The sequence below is a fragment of the Brachionichthys hirsutus genome, chromosome 8 (assembly GCF_040956055.1).
Source record: "Brachionichthys hirsutus isolate HB-005 chromosome 8, CSIRO-AGI_Bhir_v1, whole genome shotgun sequence".
Taxonomy (NCBI): Eukaryota; Metazoa; Chordata; class Actinopteri; order Lophiiformes; family Brachionichthyidae; genus Brachionichthys; species Brachionichthys hirsutus.
In genome coordinates, this window is record NC_090904.1 from 2529500 (window position 1) to 2544055 (window position 14556).

A 14556-nucleotide genomic window follows, 5' to 3' on the forward strand; every position below is an offset into this window, starting at 1 on the left:
GTTTTCATTTAACCTTTAAAGGAAAAAACCTACTGTTGGGGTGACTGGAGAAAACTGACACAGAGACAGGTTCTGGGGAAGTGCGGACCGTGTCTTATGGTCCGTAATCCTATGAAAACAGTTTTATGTCTTCATTATTGGACTTCCAATGAAGTAGCGGCGAAGCCAATTCATTTCTTATACTTAAAAACAAATAAAGTAGTTAGTATTTTGTCTCATCTATACGAGAAACCCCTTACATCATAGTTAAGGGACAAAATGTCCTTCATATATATGCCTGACTCGTCCATTGTGTGGACATTGTTTGTCCCCTAGAAATAATGTCTACATAATGTTAGCTAATTGAATTCATTAAACAAGGAAGTGTCACGGCTGAAACTGCCTGACTCTGAATATCGGCCAACCCTGGAAAAAAAGCCTGATTAATTTAGGAATGTCTGCTGAAGCGGAGAGGAGAGTGATTAATTCCTCCTGGATTCAACCATTAAACTGAACAAAGCAGGGGGGGAGGCGGACAGGAAGCTCAAAATATGGGCGCATAATTAATACATTTGCATCATTTAATTAGACTCCACGACAGAGAGAAAACACAACTGGAACGTGTTACTGCTTTGTTGAAGTAATGAGACAGAGTTAGTTGTCTTTATCAGAGCAGTGAATATATTGATCTCCCGTTGAGAGTTGGAACTTTGGACGGTATCTTTGGCTAGTAAATATGGGGAGACGGTTTAAACACGAGGTTTCTTGTTTGCTTGGTGTCTCATGAATCAGCAACATTGAGGAGGAAACATCACACATATGTCTCATCAGACTCTGAATGCTTATACACTCTTTAACCCTTTAAAGCCCGAACCACGAAGTCATCATCAGAACACCAGTTATTTGGAAAATAAGGTCTTAATGAAACTTTCTGACAAATCAGTCCAAAAATAAATAATTAACTGATATAACTTTGGCTAAATCTGGAATTTATTTTCATGAAAAATGCAGATGCGTGTGTTGGCCGTTATCTATCAGCATTTTTGGGGGGGAAATATCAAACCTCTGAAGTAGTAGTCTCAAAATCCTCAAAGGCCAAGTGTATCAAATATGTTTGGCTTAAAGAATGATGGATATTTTGACTTCAAACATGCCCTTTTTTCTCTTTCAGAAATATGTGAAGACTACGAGACTCGTCGATTTCAGCACAATACTTATTATTTGTTGGTCTTGCTGGGATGGGAATGCGCTTGGATAAAGTATGCCCTCACCACGGCCTCACTAAAGGTCACAGGCGTCTTAAGGTCATGCCATGGTTCCTGGTTCTGTGGCTAATGACTCTCATCTCCGTGAATCACACAATCCCTGCTGGACAGACTCAGAATGCCTTCCGATCGGAGAAGCGAGAGTGGTCACTCAACCATCTGACTGTGCATCAGTCGACCGGGGCGCTGTACGTCGGCGCTGTCAACCGAATCTACAAGTTGTCAGCCAACCTCACCCTCCTTGTGTCTCATGATACGGGCCCGGAGTATGACAACAAAGCTTGTTATCCTCCACTGATAGTCCAGCCTTGTTCTGAACCGCTGGCCTCGAGCGACAACGTGAACAAACTGTTGCTTATCGACTACTCTCATAACCGCCTGCTGGCCTGTGGCAGCCTCTACCAGGGCGTCTGCAAGCTGATGAGACTGGATGACTTGTTCATCCTCGTGGAACCCACACACAAGAAAGAGCACTACCTGTCCAGCGACAACCAGCCAGGGACGATGTACGGCGTGGTTGTCCCCTCACAGGGCCAGGATGCGACTCTGTACATTGGCACGGCCGTTGGCAGCAAACAGGACTACTTTCCGACAATCTCGAGTCGTAAACTGCCCCGCGACCCGGAATCCTCTGCCATGCTGGACTACGAACTTCACACGGACTTTGTTTCCTCACTCATTAAAATCCCGTCAGACACACTGGCTCTTATTCCTCATTTTGACATCTACTACATCTACGGCTTTGCCAGCGGCAGCTTTGTCTACTTCATGACTGTCCAGCCAGAGACCCCTGAAAATGGGATGGCAACAGGCAGTTCCCCAGGCGACCTATTTTACACCTCTCGCATCATCCGGCTCTGCAAAGGCGACAAGAAGTTCCACTCATACGTGTCGCTTCCTGTCGGGTGTGTGCACAGAGGCGAGGAGTATCGTCTGCTGCAGGCCGCCTACCTCTCCAAAGCTGACGAGGTTCTGGGAAAGTCGCTGAACATCAGTGCTGAGGAGGATGTCCTGTTTGCTGTGTTCTCCAAGGGACAGAAGCAGTACCACGACCCTCCAGATCACTCCGCTCTCTGCATCTTCACCATCGGAGACATCAACATACGCATCAAGGAGCGACTGCAGTCCTGCTACCAAGGAGAGGGAAACCTCGAGCTCCACTGGCTGCTGGGAAAGGATGTTCAGTGCACCAAAGCGGTAAGTGGACTTTAGAACAAGGCTTAAGAGAACCATTCGATTTTGCACAAACTCATTTGATTGATTTTTAACCATCATATTTCCGCGCAGTCTTGTGTCAATCTCGTGAATTTCTTAAACCCCCCCTGCATTCACTAATGTTTTCTTTATGTTTACCCCTCGATCCTATCTCTCCACGCAGCCTGTTCCCATTGATGATCACTTCTGTGGCCTGGATATTAACCAGCCCCTGGGGGGTTCCCAGCTAGTGTCAGGCCAGACGCTTTACACCGAGAGCAGGGATAGGCTGACCGCTGTCACCTCCTACACCTATAATGGACACAGTGTGGTCTTCTTGGGGACCAGGCATGGACAGCTGAAGAAGGTAAAAGGAGTAATTTACTTAACAGTCAAATGAATATGTCATTATGTTCCACACTCAAATATTTAATGTGATTGATCACTTATCAACTAATAACACAATTATTTTTTGAAGCTACTACTGTACTTTCTGCTTGTCCCCTGAGGGGTCGCCACGGCAAATACATTTCATTTCTCCACTTCACCCTGTCCTTTGCAACTTCCTCCCCAACACCAGCCACTCTCATGTCCTCCCTCACTACATCCATGTATCTTCTCCTGGGTCGACCTCTAGCCCTGTTCCCTGGCAGTTCCATCCTCAGCATCCTCCTACTGATATAGTCCCCGTCTCTCCTCTGGACATGTCCAAACCATAAAAGTCTTGTCTCTCTGACCTTGTCCTTCACTGTCCCTCTTATTGTCTCATTTCTAATCCTGTCCAACCTGGTCACCCCCAAGGAGAACCTCAGCATCTTCATCTCCTCCACTTCTAGCGCCGCCTCCTGTCTTTTCCTCAGAGACACTGTGTCTCGGGCCCGATTTCCGATCACAAGATCGGATCGGGACGTCCTTAATTACAATATAGTGTTTCAGGTTTACTCTTCACATAAATCTGTCACACACAAGGCTGCGTTTCGATGGCGGCGTCATCAGTGAGACATTCAATAGAAGCATATAAACCGCCCAAGATGATACGAGGACAATAGATGCCACTCTTCCAATGCACTGTCAGCATTGATCGAGGCCTTGACCGTATTTCTCTGTGTCCCTACAGATCAGGGTGGACAAGCATCTAGAAGGAGGAGCGCTGTATGAGACGGTGACCGTGATGAAGGACAGCAGCCCCATCCTCCGGGACATGGCCTTCTCCCTGAACAGAAAGTCTCTCTATGTGATGTCTGCCAGTCAGGTGAGGAAACGCCCTCGTTCTGCTGCTGCTGTCGGGAGAGATGTAGGCTGAACATCGGAAATAGCGAGATGAATATATTATGTTATATGGAGTCATGATTCTGTCAATGAGGAGTAGAAAGAGACAGTTTCCTCTTGGTAGACATCGTGGGTGAGTCGCAGATACTGTCGTACACTCGCTTTCCGCTGTATCGTAAAAACACATCGTAAACAGACAAAAGAAACAACAGACCAGTGCGATCGTAAAGTCCAGCAGTCGCGAGTGGACAACCGCCTGGATTACAGTAACAAAGGGACAATCCTAATTTATTCTATCTATTGGACACAGATTATCGTGATATGGCAAAAATAAATGTCTGACTTTTGGGGGGGGTTTGCATTTTGCATATTCACAGTTTTGAAAACCAAAAAATGTGAATTAATGCTGTTATTTGGAAACTAGATAAATAAAAACCAGATAATTATTCATGAGCTAACCATCCAGAGCGGGACTATTAAACATGCAGGCTGCGTGTGGGATGGACTGCTGTTCTAATTACTTATTCATGCGAATCGACTTATAGAGTGCATATCTTTTCATATCACACACGCACACACACACACACACACACACTGTAGAAAGCTGGGCTGCTTTTTTTGCCCCAGTTGGCCGTGTGCTCGCCTTCATTGGCTCCTCCTCTCTGTGGTCCAGCATCACAGGGAGGAGGAGCCATTCTTGTTTTTGCAGGATGATATTCGGTGGTGATCACTTTGAACTCTCGTCAAATGATTCTTTTGGCAGGGCTATTTTACCAGGGTACAATAGGATTAGGTGTCAGTGCAGTAGAAAGATGTCCTATCACTGCTCTCAGTTGTAGTCTGACTGTTGGACTGGATTGAACTGGATCTCAGGACACCATGAAGGTATTGGGATGAATCAGGGCTCGGCGAGCTTTTTCATGACTCGTGTCACTTTACTGAATCACATCCGCACACTTCCAATGTAATTATTTACACCACGTATTCAACAGTTCTTTGTTTAATTAGTATTAAGACCATTTAGTGTGTTCAGTTTCTTGTGAGGTGTTAAATATAATAGAATAAACATTCTCTGCGTGCCAACATAAATGCCCTCGTGTGCTAGCCGTGACACGTGTGCCTTAGGTTGCCGGCCCCTGGGATGTTGTGGTGCTTGTTTCAGAGAGCCTCTGTTTTCTTTTCTGGGGTTTTGAAAAAAACAGTCTGAAAGCCTAAACACATCAGGTTTAAGCAAACGGGGGGTGTTATCTGAAGAGTGGGGGAGATAGATGTTTGGTGTTGGATGCTGTCTTCTCAAAGACAAATCAAGGCGGCTCTTCTTTCTGACTGGAAGAGACAGGACATCAGTTATTGATGATCTCCGGTCCTTCAAGGAGAGACACGTCCTTCCTTGCAGGAATTAACTCGCTACTGTTTTCAGTCTGCCTCAGTAACTGAGCACAAATCAAACCCAGCTCGGCTGGGCATTTTCACTCAATATTATAATTATTATAATTATAATAACACTCCCTGCTTTTTTCTGTCCTGCTCCCCTTCTTTGCTGAGCTTTCCACTCAGACATCTCCTGCAGCTAAAGGAAGGAATACCCCAGGGAGAGGACTTCACTCACAGATATCCTACATTTCCAGTAGATCCCAGAGATGAGAGATTTTCTGATTCTTGGGAGCCAATCAATACGGGCCTGATGCGGAAGGAGTCGCGAGGCACAGACTGATTAGGCTCAGATCAGCCGACCCTTGTGGAATAACAATAAGCTTCTCTGTCTCCCGCTGAGAGAAACACGCGGGGTTAGCATGATGATGATGATGATGAGTGAGTGAGGAGGGAGGAGAGAGAGAGTGAGAGAGAGTCGACACCAAAACATCATTTGGGAATCCTTATTGTATCGAGATGTGTATTGAAGTTTTGTGTTTTTGGTTTGATCTTCGCTCTTAATCCAAACACACAATAATCTCACTGAATGTCACTCATCTGTCTGCAGTACAAAGTCGAATGCTTTAAACCTGCAGTTGCCCGAATGCAATCTTTAAAATCATTTTCAAGTATTCTATTTATTTATTTATTTCGACCATGTAAACAACAAAGAATAAAATGATAAAACAATGCCAAATACATGCGCACACATATACATAAACATATACGTAAATACATATATATACTGTACATACATATAAAAAGACATATTCACACACAGCACATGTAATATTAATTAACAACAATAACTCAAACAATAAATAATAGCCATAATGCACTAACTATGCAACTACCAATATAGATTCAGGTGGAGAATATATTCAAACCTTAAAAGTTTTCATACTGCGGGGAGTTTGAAACACTTCCCATTTTCATATCTAGAGTGCCACTGGATAAGATTTAATTCCAGACCCCCCCATCGTTTATACACATCTCCGTAAAATGCAAGACATAATCCAATGACACTTCATTCAGGCATTGCTGTGAAGTTAAAGGTGTGCTTCTCATATCTGTTTTCAGAATTTTCTAAAAATACTTCAAGCATATTTGAATTTGATCAATTTTCAATTTACTCACATTCACCTGAGACAAGGTTCGTGGTCCGTCCACGTCAGCACAGAGTGGCTTTCCCAGTCCGAGGACACGCATGCTCTACTTTTAATTTCCAACTGATATTTACTGAAAATGTGTGGAAATTACAACCAAATCAGTTATTTGCTATTCGCCACGCTGCTGGGGTCCCTCGTGGACCCCTGGCGGACCCTGCACCCCCACTAGTCCCTGGAGCCATGACTTCATATATCACACACTCAACTTCCTCTGTCTTTGCTCTGCTTTAGGTAGCTCAGGTCCCCGTGGAGGCCTGTGAGCAGCACCATACGTGTGCTGGATGTCTGAACTCTGGTGACCCCCACTGCGGCTGGTGTGTCCTGTACAATATGTGAGTCTGCTTCCTTTATTGTTACTCATGCCACACACACACGCACACACACACCTACACACACACACAAACACACCTACACACCCACACCCACACACACACCCATCACAAAATTAAAACCACATTGCTCTTTCCCAACAAGCTCGTAAAAAGCTATAAATAAGCGTAACATGTGACCCTATGATGCCTGCAGTTCACTATAGTGGACTTGTGCGTCCTGCTTTTCACCATTACCAACAGCTGGTGGGACAAACAGAAGACCAGGAAGTGGTTCTTGGATAATGTGATCCCTCCTAAATAGCAGTATTTTGGGACCGTAGAAACTGCAATGGCACAAGATTATAATGCCTCTCAGGCGGGAGGATGGCCGTGGTAACAGAGAAGGATTAACTGCACCGCTCCATTCCCATGGAGCATTTTGCACCTGATGGAGCAAGATTATCCCCTCCATTTTAATTACGTGACCCCAGGTGAGCTTGCATAATACCTCGATGTGGAGGGAAGGGATTGAGGAGATTAAAACCCTGTGTCTCTGGACTAGCTGCTGTGTTTGCCGCTGACCCCAGCCAAGGATTCGCCCCTGCCTCGTCATATGACGTCAACAGTGTCTTTTAAATAAAGCTCTCTGTTATCAAGTCTTCGGTAAACTGAAAGATTGTATTTTTTTAATTGCCTATTAAACTTTGTCTGCATGTCCCATCACCTTGTTTATGGGAATGGATTCTTAAAATGATCAGTGATTGGATATGCTGCTGTTCCCTCAAGTAGCCCAAAACGAATAATGATCATCTCCTGTCTATTTTCTTTTCCCCTCTATTAAATCCAGATTATTATTTTTTTCGAGCCTCTCAACGGCTCTTAGTTTCTCAGCCCCGGCAAGGTGCACCAAAGTGCCTTCCTGAGAGAGAGGGGTGGAGGGGGGGGGGGCATAGCTGGACGTACACAAAGCCTGAAGGAAAAGGGAACAAATGGCTCCACCAGACAAAAACACAGGGAATAAAAGAGATGAGAGATGAAAGGCGTCTATTTGTGCTGATTATTTTTTGAGCCACTTCAGCTTCTGAGTGGTCAGGAGGCGAACCATCTGTACTCCCGGGGACCACCTCGAGGGTCCGAGCCGGAGCAGCTGTCACCTCCTTTCCATTCCACTTGTACATTTTGGTTTAATTGCAGCAGAGACATCAGCCATCTTTGAGCTGTCTCAGGAGGCGCCACCTCCTCAGCAGAATCTGAGTGTATTTATACTATCTAACTTGCTGTGCGCAAAAACACATTTTGGAAGAGTTGATGGTGCGCAAAGTTCTGATTGATGGTTCTCAGCCGTCACAGCAGCTGGAGAACTCTCCTCTTCTAAAATCAGTTCACATCAAACGCAGTCTGCAGACGCACATCTCCCATAATGTTCAAATAAATTAATAATCTAAAACTACAATTCCCTTTTCTGAAACTGAGGAAATTGCATAAAGTTTGAAAATAAATTAAATCTCCTGCTGTAACTTAGAATTTAACTTCCTTTAACGTTGACTCGCCGTCTTGTAATCACCACCTTAATGATTCTTACCTTAATCACCTGTTAGAATCTAGGAGATGAAGCACGAACTGAACGTTCGAAAAATTGGGTGATCAGAAAAATAATTTTCATTGAACTTGACAACAAAGTGATCAAAACATGAGTGAAAATCAGTATTTTGCCAATACTGCATTGTACATTTTTCATTCCCTGTCTCAACAGGTGCTCGAGGAAGGATCGGTGCCACAGGGCGGAGGAGGCCTTTCGCTTCGCCGCTCACGTTGACCGCTGCGTGAAGGTTATCGCTCATCCGGACAGCATTGCTGTATCAGCACATAGTGTCCCAGTGAGTCTGGGACCAGTCCACCCATCACTGCTCTGTCACTGCAGGCACGATATCCAGGAGCCGTCGCTGAGAGTTAGGGCTGGGCCATACTGGGAATGTTGGATCCGATACCAAGTAGATACAGGGCTAGTATCGATCCGATACGAAGTAGATACAGGGCTAGTATTGATCCGGTACCAAATAGATACAGGGCTAGAATTTATCCGGTACCAAGTAGATACAGGGCTAGTATCGATCTGATACGAAGTAGATACAGGGCTAGTATCGATCCGATACGAAGTAGATACAGGGCTAGTATCGATCCGATACGAAGTAGATACAGGGCTAGTATTGATCCGATACCAAGTAGATACAGGGCTAGAATTTATCCGGTACCAAGTAGATACAGGGCTAGTATTGATCCGATACGAAGTAGATACAGGGCTAGTATTGATCCGATACGAAGTAGATACAGGGCTAGTATTGATCCGATACCAAGTAGATACAGGGCTAGTATTGATCCGATACCAAGTAGATACAGGGCTAGAATTGATCCGGTACCAAGTAGATACAGGGCTAGTATTGATCCGATACCAAGTAGATGCAGGGCTAGTATGTCTTCAGTTCTGTGGGCTGAATGTTTTAATAGCTGAGAATTGTTGTCCTAGTGTGTGTTCTCCTGTGTCTAAATGAAACGGTACATTTGTTTTTTATGAACTGTTTAATTGCACTGTTGTTTTATTCTTTATTGTTTTTTAACTTGCTGTATTTTAATTGTTATTTATTTTAGGGTGACATGTAAAAATCTGTCCAGGGACTGCAGATGAAAAATAGCCTTTTGGCTAATTCTGGTATAATGTATTTACATAAATGTTATCAATGTACACTGTCCCTGCTAAATAAACCAATAAATAAACCAATAAATAATCAGTTAGCTTGAGCTGAGAGCCATGGTTAGTGCCTGCTTCAAAGGGAACATACTTGACACAGTGACATGACAGTTCTTATTGGACCCAGTCATAAAGGGGGGTCAACGCCATCAAAAACAATCTCCTCGGTGTGGGGGTAATAAAAAGCATGCAGGTCAAGGTCTGCACATCAAATGATCTCTTTCTTCTGTTCTTTCAGCTTCTGCTGGAGGTAAATAACGTTCCAGACCTTTCTGCGGGAATCACCTGTTCTTTTGGCCAACGGGCCAAAGTAGAGGGTCACGTCAATGGGAACAGGGTCATGTGTCTGTCCCCAGCCGGGAAGGAGGTCCCTCACATACCACAAGGACGAGGTGAGTTTAGATAAGCCCAAAATCACATCAAAAAGGAAGTTATATACTCCAGGAATGAATTAAAATAAACATCGGAATTCCAAACACAAATATCCTGCTTTTCAGGTGTTTATTTCTTCAGCACCAAGGTGCTGCTGAATTTCCTCCTTGCTTATACTATAATCCTTCAATTGAAGATTGTGCCTCCAGGTTCTCTCCTGACAGCAGCGGTGCAGCCATGCAGAGACACGGGAACCAGGTGTCTCTGTAAAGTGTGATAAATGTATCAACACGCTCCTCCTCATTTTGGCCTCATCCTTTCACATATTATTTTCATTTTCTCGCTCACCCTTTCAGTCTCTCTGTCACCTCTCTCTCTCGTTATCTGTCATTCGTATCTCAGCCATTTTTTCCAGCCTTTGACTCGTTATGGTCTCCCCCCCCCCCCCCCCCCTAGATTGGGCCGGTGTAGAGCTCCGACTGAACTCGAAGGAGACCGGACAAATGGTCGCCAACACAGAGGTGAAGTTCTATAACTGCAGCACACATAAAACGTGAGTCCAGTTGCTACCACCTCCCCTCACACCCCATCCCACCCCCACCCCCCCACCATTGATCCAGTTCCATAGATGGATGTTCTGATGCTCCCAGTGCCGTTTGGATGAGACTGCTCGATAACCTCGGAGTTCAATCTGTCTGTCTGCTCCCTGTTTGTTCGGCCTTTTCTGCAACCCTTGGTTTGTAAGCGCATTCCTTTCAGAATGAAACGCAAATAACAGATGCAGATTTTTCAGTTTGTTTTAAGACCTTTATGTCACTGAGTTTTGCAAAGCACAGCCTCCTTTCATGCCCGGAAGCTACCTTTTAAACCCATGTTGTTCTTGTCTGAGCCGATTTGGTGGTGCAGCTGAACGCACCGCTGCAGGCCAAGGGTCCCCAAAGACTCCTAAACCGATGATCATTAGAGTCAAACGCCCCTTTTTTCACTTGACTTGCCCCACAAGAGAAATGTGTTTGTTGGGAGATATGAGACATGCTGTATTTTGAGACATATATTATAGTGATGTATTGTCATCTACAGTTCCGACCAACTGGCCTGGAATTTAGTGTGAAGATACGGTCCAACATCAGTCTCCCATTTTCAGTACCTTCCCAGGAGTTTGTCATGTAGATCTACATTTTGCACATACAGAATAACCAGGAGTTATTTGTGTGTTCATTTCATCCTGCAGGTGCCTTTCCTGTGTGAACAGCACATTTCGCTGCCACTGGTGTAAATACCGCAACCTGTGCACCCACAACCCCGGCAGCTGCTCATTCCAGGAGGGCCGAGTCAACACCTCAGAGGTATTCGGTTCGTCACATCAGACATCAGATACACCTTCATGAGCTGTTACGTGGAGCTTTCAGGCCAAACATGTTTTACCTTGCAGGCATAATTCGTGATTTCGGCTAAGTAGCCAACTGTGGGAATGATTGCCTCGGCCTCTAGACCCTTACAAGCCTGAGAATGTTCATCCAGACATGGACCAAGCTGAGGGTGCAAACCCTGCCACCTATTAAACTGGCACATAAAAACGCCAGACTCGATCGTGTCCACACAAAAGAGCTACTTCCTTGTTACCGATTAATGCAAAGGGCTACCGGTTTTATACACACTTCTGAAATAAAATATTTACTCAATAATGAGATTTATCTCTGTAAATAGATCATGTTTAATGATTACTCACACAAATTATTAACAATGATTAACCAAGGTAGGAAACGACGAGTATTAGGGCCACACTAAGAAAGTTTTTTTTTTTACAACTCTCCACCGTGACAGTTTGATGCTCATTTCATATGGCTATGATTATGCCATTCTGAGCCTTATAAAATGCCAATGGTGCTAAAGCATCTAATATGAATAACAAAAGACCATTCTGCTTTTGTAGTTCTGCTTTAGTAAGTACAACATGAAAAACAAGCAGGTTTTCTGGGATATGTAATTGTGTATTTTCTTTACAGGACTGCCCGCAGCTCCTTCATTCTGGGGACATTCTCATTCCAGCCGGCGAGATCCGACCAATCACCCTGCGAGCACGAAACCTTCCCCAACCCCAATCGGGCCAGCGGGGCTACGAGTGTGTGGTGAACGTGCAGGGTGTCAGCCACCGTGTCACAGCGCTGCGCTTCAACAGCACCAGTGTGCAGTGTCAAAACAGCTCGGTATGAACTTCACTCCCAACGGCACGTTCACAACTGTCAAATGAAGCAGCGGCTCGGAAGCTGTGTGGGCAAGGTGCACAGAGTTCATGAGCAAAGGCCTCCAAGATGTTGAAAGGAAAGGAAAGGAAAGGAAAGGAAAGGAAAGACAAGACAAGACAAGGCAAGACAAGACAAGGCAAGGCAAGGCAAGGCAAGGACAGGAAAGGAAAGGACAGGAAAGGACAGGAAAGGAAAGGAAAGGAAAGGACAGGAAAGGCAGGGCAAGGAAAGGAATATGACCTTTTCATTCTAACATCAAGGTGTCCACAAAGATGCTGCCAACAGATGAATGTGAATTTTTGCATAATGCAAATCACAAACATTTGAATGCCAAGCATACCTTGCTGCTTTGTGACAATGCATGAAAAGGCCATTTTCTTCAGATGATCAGCCATCCGAGGCATCCTGGCATGTGAAAGAAGAGAGAAGCAGACAACCATTGCAGGAATGACAGTTGGCTAAAAGCCTTATCTCTCCAGCGCTTTCATCTTCCCATTTTCCACCGCGCTGACTTTCCTGTGTTGTGTATTTTATGTTGTCTTCACCATCCCTTTACTTTCTCTTACTGTGGATGCTTCCACTTGTCATTGTTTCTGCTTTTCAGTACATGTATGAGGGTGTGAAGATCAGTGATCTGGCACTGGACCTTGCCATCGTATGGAACAGCAATTTCCTCATCGACAATCCTGAGAGGATTAAAGGTGCCTCTGCCATCCGTCACTACAAGGCCAGCGAACTGTAAAGCACTTAGTCCATAGAGGATAGATGAGCCATATAGATCGCCTCATACTTCCAAAAAAAGCATCGAGAAAAGGTTGATAATAGTGGGGAGTGTTATCAAAAAGCCAGTCACCCCTTTTGTCCAGAATGATGAAGGGTGAATATCCATATTTGTTAGAATTTGCTTCTCTTTTTCACCATGCAAGATAAGCTACTTTAGCAAAAATAATTCTGAACTAATGAGTTCAAGAATAATTTCATAAAATAGCACACCTGTAGCAAAACATATTCGATAAATGTTCTGTACTGATGATAATGAATATATTTATGAGATAGAATGTGAGAGTACAAATACAGTCAAACAGTAACATGTATTACAACATCCTGTCTAAGAGGAGGATTTCATAAAAGCCCTTGTTTCCGTTGAAAGTCCTTAGTACATAAATCATCGACATTTAACAATACAAATAAGCTAGCCGACTGAACTCTCAAGAGCCTCGCGTTGACGTGCTGAATCAAGGACGCGCATGCGCACACTCACACACTCGCAGCGTAATGATTTACACTACATATTAAACAGTTACTACTACTACTACTACTACTACTACTACTACTACTGTACTTTCGGTTTGTCCCGTGAGGGGTCGCAACAATTAGTATTTAAGAACATTTAGTTTGCTCCATTTCTTGTGAGGCGTTAATGTGATCAAATGCAATATATATGTTTTCCTCTTAATATTTTCTGCGTGCCAACATAAATGTCCTCGCGTGCCAGCCTTGACACGAGTGTCTCAGGTTGCCGACCCCTGGCCTAAATGCATCCAAGCGTCTGAGTGAAATGCTATGCCACAAACGCGGGGGGGGGGGGTCTATTTACAAAAAAACCCGAATCTAATTTCCAACCCACTATACTTGCTTTTTCTTAAGAATACTTTCTACTTTTATAACTTCATCACATCAATACTGACCTGAAAATGCTTACTACTATCCTATGCATTATCCCACAGTGCACCTCTACAAGTGCAGTGCTCAGCGGGGCAGCTGTGGCATGTGTCTCCGGGCAGAGAGGAAGTTCCACTGTGGGTGGTGTAGCAGCGAGGGCCGATGCACCATGAAGCAACACTGCCCTCCCGTCTCCCCGTACGCCAGCCGCTGGCTCAACCGCTCCACCAGGAACGTCAAGTGCACCAACCCACGCATCACAGAGGTCTGCTTTTTCATGACTTCTCAATTTGCTTGTAAAACCATCAGCACAGAGATGCACGCTGCGTTTTACACAAACGCAATGTTAAATTAAGTATAAAGTTTTTTTCAGATCTGTTTTTTCCCCTCCAGCAACATTTAAGAAAATAGAAGAAATGAATCTCGTTAGTCACGATAGTTTAGCCATTTGTTAGGAAACCTCGAAATTGAAGGAGGAACAGACACAGCGAAGGAGAAACCAAAGAGAAGCAGGATGTTACATTAGCTTTTACCTTTTACCTTTTCTCAAAGGTAAACGGACAGCCAGAGAGACACTTTATTTATCCCGAAGGAGGTTTGGGATGCAAGTTGCGCTGTTTTCAGGCATTCTCTGCAACATCGTCACACGGAAGTAGGCTGAGACACAAATACGGCTCAACCTGTGAGACTGCTGTGAATGGTGAAACTATGATCGGACAAAATCACCAGGTCGTGCAGGATGTGCAGTGATTGGCTGAGATTGCGTCAAACGTTTGCAAACGTGACGTCACAACATTCTGGAGCGACTGACTTCAACACAATCCAACCGCACAACTTGGTTCACCAGCTACTCGTCAATCTTGTTATCGATACTGTATCGACTTCTGATCGCTAATTATGTTGGATATTATTACCAGTATTCAAACATTG

The 14556-nt window shown here is 44.4% G+C and overlaps 1 protein-coding gene across 1 annotated transcript in view; it reads left to right on the forward strand.

Annotated features, from left to right (window-relative positions):
- Nucleotides 1–1217: 1217 nt before the first annotated feature.
- The window catches only part of LOC137898621 (plexin-A2-like), a 30709-nt gene continuing 17370 nt past the window's right edge, over nt 1218–14556 (forward strand). The window contains exons 1-11 of the mRNA XM_068742665.1: nt 1218–2441; nt 2623–2805; nt 3556–3690; nt 6521–6621; nt 8354–8477; nt 9585–9738; nt 10175–10271; nt 10950–11064; nt 11725–11925; nt 12569–12665; nt 13692–13891. Of these exons, the coding sequence (XP_068598766.1) occupies nt 1218–2441; nt 2623–2805; nt 3556–3690; nt 6521–6621; nt 8354–8477; nt 9585–9738; nt 10175–10271; nt 10950–11064; nt 11725–11925; nt 12569–12665; nt 13692–13891 (2631 nt within the window). The remainder of the gene's footprint in view (nt 2442–2622; nt 2806–3555; nt 3691–6520; nt 6622–8353; nt 8478–9584; nt 9739–10174; nt 10272–10949; nt 11065–11724; nt 11926–12568; nt 12666–13691; nt 13892–14556) is intronic.